General features: G+C 35.0%; 1 protein-coding gene across 1 annotated transcript in view; it reads left to right on the forward strand.

Annotated features, from left to right (window-relative positions):
- TSGA10 (testis specific, 10) overlaps positions 1-7,377 on the forward strand; it is a 169,925-nt gene that overhangs the window by 82,679 nt on the left and 79,869 nt on the right. Inside the window, exons 12-13 of the mRNA XM_011969617.1 lie at positions 2,179-2,289; positions 6,039-6,224. Of these exons, the coding sequence (XP_011825007.1) occupies positions 2,179-2,289; positions 6,039-6,224 (297 nt within the window). The remainder of the gene's footprint in view (positions 1-2,178; positions 2,290-6,038; positions 6,225-7,377) is intronic.

A 7,377-nucleotide genomic window follows, 5' to 3' on the forward strand; every position in this document is an offset into this window, starting at 1 on the left:
AAATCCTATTTGGAAAATTTCTTCCCTTCTCAAAATTTTTAAGACCAAATGATTTCCCCCACTTTGATATCACTTTCAGTGTGTTTAGTTTGCATCCTGAAAGTCTGTATTCTTTAACTGTTAAAGATTATTAATTTACTTAAACAGCTATAAAGATGTAATACTTTGTTAATCATAAAAAATTATCTGAAATGTTAAAGTATTTTTTTTTTTAAAGTTAGTGAATAATGGGATCCTGGAACAGAAAAAGGACATTATGTAAAAAAGGAAGGAACTCTGAATAAAGTATGGACTTTAGATAATAATGTATCAATATTGGTTTATTAATTGTGACATATGTACCATTCTAATGTAAAATGGTAACAACAGAGGTGCTCTTTATACTGTCTTCACAACCTTTCTGTAACTCTAAAACTATTCTAAAAGTTTGTTAAAAAAATTAATGAATAGCAATAAAAAGCAAAAGATGGGAATTTATAAGGTCTGCCTTTGTGTACTCTTTACAGCTACAGCATATGGGCTAAAGGTGGATATATCTTATTTATGAAAACCTAGAAATTTAGTTTCTATTTTTTTGATTGGTTTAGAAATAGAAGCTTATTATAGAAAGTCTTTTTTTCTAAACAAAAAGTTAAGAGTTTAAAAAAGCCCCCATGTTTTTAACACCCAGTTAGTCACTGTTACATTTGACATATTTTTTTTTATTGCTATTCAGTGCACTTACAAATTTTAACACTATTTTTATACACACTTTCTATTGTAGTGGGATAAAATCACCTATCATTTTATATATGCTTTTTTCTACATGAAGAGGTAGTAGAGCCGAGTAAGGTTCACGTGGGTTGAATCTCGCTCTCTGCATGTGATCATATAAACCAACTTCTCTGAGTCTCTGTAGCATCTGTAAAAACGGATAGTAAGTGAGACTATACCTGGAAAGCACTTACTGTACTGTCCAGTATATCACTCTATAATAAATATTTTATAGCTATTTTGAGCTTACTATAATATTGTAAGCATTTTCCTGCCTTGTTCAAACTTCGTAAACATTTTTTATAACCAGAAGAAAACTGTTGTCATAACAATTTACACATCTTCAAAAGTAGTTTTCTCCTTCGTTATGGTCACAGGCCCAAGGTAGAGGAGAAGTCTCTCTCTGTGGACCACAGGTTAAGAACCTGTATTGTAGAAGACTAGAAAGTGGAAACTAAAAAATTTTATCCTTCATACCACAATTTTTAACAAATTGGGATAATGAGGTATTTTTGTGTTTTAGCATGATTTTTTTTTCATTTACCATAGGCAAATATTTCCCTGTATTATTAAAAATCATTCTATTATGTGGTTATGCCACTATGTAGATATACTGTTATTTACTGCATGATTCACTTAATGTGAATAAATATTGTCACTGTAACAAATAATGCCTTAATGACAGCATCTCATTAAATTTTATTACATTTCATTTCAGACTGAGTCACAGATTATGAGGTTTCTTTTTAATTATTATTTATTTATTTATTTGTAGAGTTGGGTTCCCACTATGCTGTTCAGGCTGGTCTCAAACTCTTAGGCTCGAGTGATCCTCCCAAAGTGCCAGGATTACAGGAATGAGCCACCACACCCAGCTGAGCTTTCTTTTTTAAATTAAAAAAAAATGTAAATAGACATTTTCAAATATAATGAATCCCCATGTGCCATCTCTCACCTTCAACAATAATCAACATTTTTGTCTTTCTTGTTTTTATGAGCGTTTAAAAATTGTCTCTTGATACAGCACCAGATACCTGATCACAGATTTGCTTTCTGCAAATCTACATTTACTCCAGCAGTACGTGGAAATGCCCATTCTTTGCCACAGCCGAACAGCTCTAAATCTGTATTAATTTGATAAGCACATAGTAATACATTGTTTCAGTTGTAGCTTATCTTCGGTTGCTGGTAAAGTTTAGTTTTTTTCAGGTCTTACCTACTTATGCTTCCCTTTGTGAATTGCCTGTTTGGGTCATTTGCCCACTTGCTATTGGGCTCATGTGTTTTCTGTTTTTATATGAGTTTATGTATTAGGTATGTTAATTTTATTTGTTCCAAGTGTTTAAAATTTTGTTTATGGTATTTTTGAGATATAGAAATTTTTTGTTTTTTTGTAGTCAAATGTACCTATCTTTTTTCACATAGGCACTGTCCAAAAAATTGAATGACACGCATAATGAACTTAATGACATAAAGCAGAAGGTTCAAGATACGAATCTGGAGGTTAACAAGCTGAAGAACATATTAAAGTCTGAAGTATGTGTTTTTTTTTCTTTTTGCTCATGATACTTAGTTTTCACTGAGTTAATTTAGAATTGAGTATACTCCGAGGGACGGGTGAATCAAAGCTTTCTTCAACACATGGTAGATTTTAGTTTTGACAATGGTGGGTTAACTACATATTTAGAATGTTCAGAAAGATGCCTTGAGAATATGCCCCTTTTGTTTTGCGACTCTGCCACTCTAGACAAGCAGAATCTTCCTAACTGGATGATGGACGAAGGGCCAGAATCAACTTGACCTCACTTACAATGTAATTGAAAGTGGTGGGGTTTCCAATTACAGACATCTAACAAAAGAGGTTCCACCTGATTATGTAGCAGATCAGAACTGATTACCCTGTTATAGGGCCATCTATTTTTTTAGGACCACAGGGCAGATGGTTCTCCTCACACTTCTCTGTTAGCAATCATTTGGCCAGGCACACGTATGTGACATCAGATGACTCCAATAAGTGTGGTTCATGTGTGGCAACTCAGGAATAAACAGGCAGCTTTACTGAGGATTTTAAATATGTCTGTTAGTTAAAATATTGTCTAAAATTGAGGGAGAATGTTCCCATTAATGGTTTGAGTGGTATGTAGGTAACACTATACCTATTATAATAATCAGTCCACCTACACTACTTTATCATTTCATATCAGTCCACAAACACATCTTGAACATTTATTTATGGTATACATAGTACTGTTAAGGGCTTTGAGACAGAAGAGAGTCTAAGGATTCCTAAATTGCAATCCTTGCTTTCAGGCAGCAAGCAGCCTGTGTAGGAAAAGCACGTGGTTTCCTACACTTCTTGATTTTAAGGTTCCAGCAATGTAATACCATAAATGAACAGAAGGCTTTTTATTTATGCAGGCTACTCAACCTCTCTGATTCTTCCCATCTGTAATCAGGAAGAACACCCAAGTAAGTGAGATAATTTAAAACACCTAGCACAGTGAGCCATCTGAATCTATTCTGGAATAGGTTAGAAATAAATAAATGAATATCCAGAGCAACATTTTTTTTTTTTTTTTTTTTGAGACAGGCTCACTGTGTTGCCAGGCTGAAGTGCAGTGGTGCAATCTCAGCTCATTGCAACCTTTGCCTCCCAGGTTCAAGCAATTCTCCTGCCTCATGAGTAGCTGGGATTGCAGCTAATTTTGCATTTTTAGTAGAGACAGGGGTTTCGCCATGTTAGCCAGTCTGGTCTCGAACTCCTGACCTGAAGTGATCCACCTGTCTCAGCCTCCCAAAGTGCTGGAATTATAGGCATGAGCCACAGCACCCAGCCCAGAGCAACATTTAACATAGTAAGCTTTCAGCCAGTGTTAAACACTTCCCTTTATCTCTCTAGTCTGTTAGTAACATTACCTGAAATTCCACCATTAGGGATTAGAACTTTTAGATTCTAGAATTATATTTTCAGACATCACACATCAAGCTTCTTATGCTCAAGTGATCCTCCCACCTTGGCCTTCCAAAGTGCTGGGGATTTTAGCATCCTAGTATGAATTTGTTTATGAGATTGCATAACACTGGATGGATACAGGCCCTGAGAGAATGAACCACAGATCCATTTTGATAGGGATAGACCATCAAGAAGTATGGAGTACTTCATTCATTCACTCATTCATGCAGTGTGCTAGGTGCTGGAGTGCCAGAGATGAAAAACGGAGAGGAAACAGAATGACTCCCGGGCAGTGGGCACAACGTGAGCAAAGGTGTAGGGGAAAAAGTAGGTCCTGTAGGTAGAGTAGCGTGTACAAGTGGATGGATGATAAAGGAGAGGTAAGAAAGACCTTTGAACCCTATTTTCAGAAGCTTTTGTTAGAACTAAAACATAAAAGTTATTTAAGGATTACCTTTTAGGAAGTTTATTTTGGAAATGTCAAGAATAAACCAGAAGGGTAACAAAATTAGAAGTGGAGAGAGCAGTTAGAAGAGGTTGTAACCATAATTTAGGCGAGAAATGCAAAGGATTCCAGCTGAGGCCTATGGAGTGTTGCAGTGAGACTTGTGGGTGGCCAGAGGGAGCTGTGGATGCAGTGGAGGCACCATATTGAAGTAAAGAGATCCTGAAAGCAGGAAATAGAGAATCCCAAAGAACAGTTTCATTTTCTTTATAGTGTTGCCTCTCAGGCTCAACACTTCTCTGGCCTCTATGGGAGGATATGAAAAAGGGTAAAATATGCTTTCTGCTTGCCAAGAAGGAGGGAGCACTGGGTGGTTGGAGGACAGGAGAGACATTCTATGGAATCCCTTTTCACTTTGAGCGATGTACTACCTGGTCACAGAACTAAATTTAATGTAAAAATGGTTCCTATGTTAGAGAAATACAAGATGTTATTGGGGAGGCTTTACATCCACACCTAACAACACAAAGCTGCAAGGCAGTTTTAAGTGAATGACATAGACATAAGTACTGCACAAAAAGAGGGTAAAAATCAATGTGAATAAAATTCCTTTAAGTATATTGTACAAGCACCCTCCAAGTACATACTCTGTACACAACTATTATTGTTAGTACAATCATGGAAAACACGTATCAGGTTCCTACTGACACGTTCGGAGTATCTGAATCTTGAAAGCCAATAAGGTAGTTTCGTATATCGTTGACTGACACAGACTTGGCAAAGACCTTTCACATCAGAGGCCACAAGGTGGCAATATTAGCTGAATTTCCACCAGTAATCATAATCGAGAGACGGCATATCTGATTTGAAAGGAGTATTAGTGAGACATTATTTATTGCAATTTGGTCATTTTATTTAGCCCAGGATTTCCGATAGGGACGTGCACTATTAACAGGAGAGAAAGATATCTTTTAAATAATTAATTACCAAAATTACAACTAATTTTTTAGAATGAATTCACCAAACCATAATAACATGTTTTTAAAAATAGCCTAATAATGATTACTTGGTCAATTATGTTGTTTGTGGAGCTGAATTTCTTCCCCTCCTTATTTCCCTACTAGAAATCAGACCCTACTTCAATTACTCTGCTCATGATAGAATTTTGAAAGTTTGAAAACTCTGGTTTTTATTGTATGCTCAATTTATACATGAATGCATATTTACAACCAGTGTTTATTGGCATAGGTTTGATAGTTTACTTCTGAGCAATTTCAGGAAAGTTACTAGACTGGCAGGGAAAGTTACTAGACTAGCAGGTAAAAGATAATCATAGAACAGTTCATGATCAAGATAATTAAGGCTGGGGCTATGAATAAAAGACAGGCACCAGACAGGAAATTATCAGAAGTTGACACTTAAAATATGCAAGTACTCAGAAGCTCTGTAGCCAGCACAGCCCAGTAAATTGGTCAGGAACAAGGGAATACACCAATACGAAAGGTCAGAGACTCAGAAACCAGACCAGCAAGTAGTCCGTAAGCAGACATATGGGAAAAGCAGGCTGTGGAGGACTTTGAACAAAAGGAAATAAAAGAACAAATTCATTCAGGTCTTGAAGAAAAGAGTAACTGACTTAAATTTACTATTTACTAGTGTTCACTGAGTGTCACTCAGGAGTCAGGGCAGATCCTGATTGCACAGTCTTTGTTAATTACAGGATGACCTGTTTTCTAAACTAAGAGTATAGATGCATGTCCTCAGGGTTCTATTACAAATGCTTCTCATGGCAAGTGAATTCCCAATGACTGGGAAAATAATGTTTAATTTTATCATATGTTGAACATTTTAAATGTTTTAAAGTAATAGCTAAAGTTTGCTTTTCAGGAATCTGAGAACCGGCAAATGATGGAACAACTTCGAAAAGCCAATGAAGATGCTGAAAACTGGGAAAATAAAGCCCGTCAATCAGAGGCAGATAACAATACCCTCAAACTGGAACTTATCACTGCCGAGGCAGAGGGTAACAGATTAAAAGAAAAAGTAGATTCCCTCAACAGAGAGGTTGAGCAAGTAAGTTTGGAAAAATATGCTTATAATACATCCTGCATCATATTTAAAAGAGTTTTGTTTGGCCCTCCATAAAATAAATGTATGAACAAACACTAATCAATATAAGAATGTTAACCATTCTCCTTATACTTTGATTCTTCTACAATCTCTTAACTACCCTACATCCAGAACAATCATTAGCATTTGTTAAAATTAGAAACTATTTCAAACATACAAAAAAAAAAGTGCAAAAGAGGTAACAAAACAGATAAACATATCCCCAACTCCCACATGTAAGGATACTAACATTTTGCTGTATTTGCTTCAAATGTCTTCTTGTTTAAAGAAATAAAACATTACATATAAAACTTATCTCATCCTTTTCCCTCCTACCTTCCTAATTGCTGGTGTGCATAACTTTCCTATCAGTGTGTCTAACTCCTTTGCATTATGTTTATACTTTTTCTATAATCTTACACCCACAAATAATGTATAATGTTGTTTTGTATGTTTTGGTTTTTATTTAAGTGATAACAAACATAGTTGGAGATATTCATTTGCAACTTGCCCTCTTTGCTCAATATTATAATTTTGACACATCTACTTTGATATATATAGTGTACTGTTTTACTCAAACAGTTGCATATATTCATTGTATAAATATTTCCTTTTTAAAATTCATTCCCATATTGAAGGAAATTTAATTTTTTTTCACTTTTTTCTGTGATAAAACACTGCAAGAAACCTTTTACATTTCTCCTTGACTACATGTTTCCTTATATTTATGCCTGGAAGTGAATTTTAAAAAGCTATATGCCTGGAATAGATCCAAGATATGTGCAATTTCAACTCTTCTCTAAGTTTTTGTCAGATTGCTCTCTAAAGTGTCATTCTGCCGTTAGAAATCATGAGTTATTTTCTCAAATACAAATCAATACTTGATATTGTCTGACAGTTTTTTTCTATACTTTTTGTCTTGTGCTTCCTTGATTACAAGTAAAATTGAAGACCTTTTCATGTTTCTTAGCCATTTAGGATTCTTCCTCTATGAATGTTTTCTTGAATTTCTCTGGAATGAAATTTTGGTAAACTTTGCCCATTTTTCTGTTGGGTAGCTTTTTTGGGTAACTTATCTTCTTCATATTGATTGATTGATTTTTTTTTTTTTTTTTTT

This window comes from Mandrillus leucophaeus, unplaced genomic scaffold (assembly GCF_000951045.1).
Source record: "Mandrillus leucophaeus isolate KB7577 unplaced genomic scaffold, Mleu.le_1.0 Scaffold9, whole genome shotgun sequence".
Taxonomy (NCBI): domain Eukaryota; kingdom Metazoa; phylum Chordata; class Mammalia; order Primates; family Cercopithecidae; genus Mandrillus; species Mandrillus leucophaeus.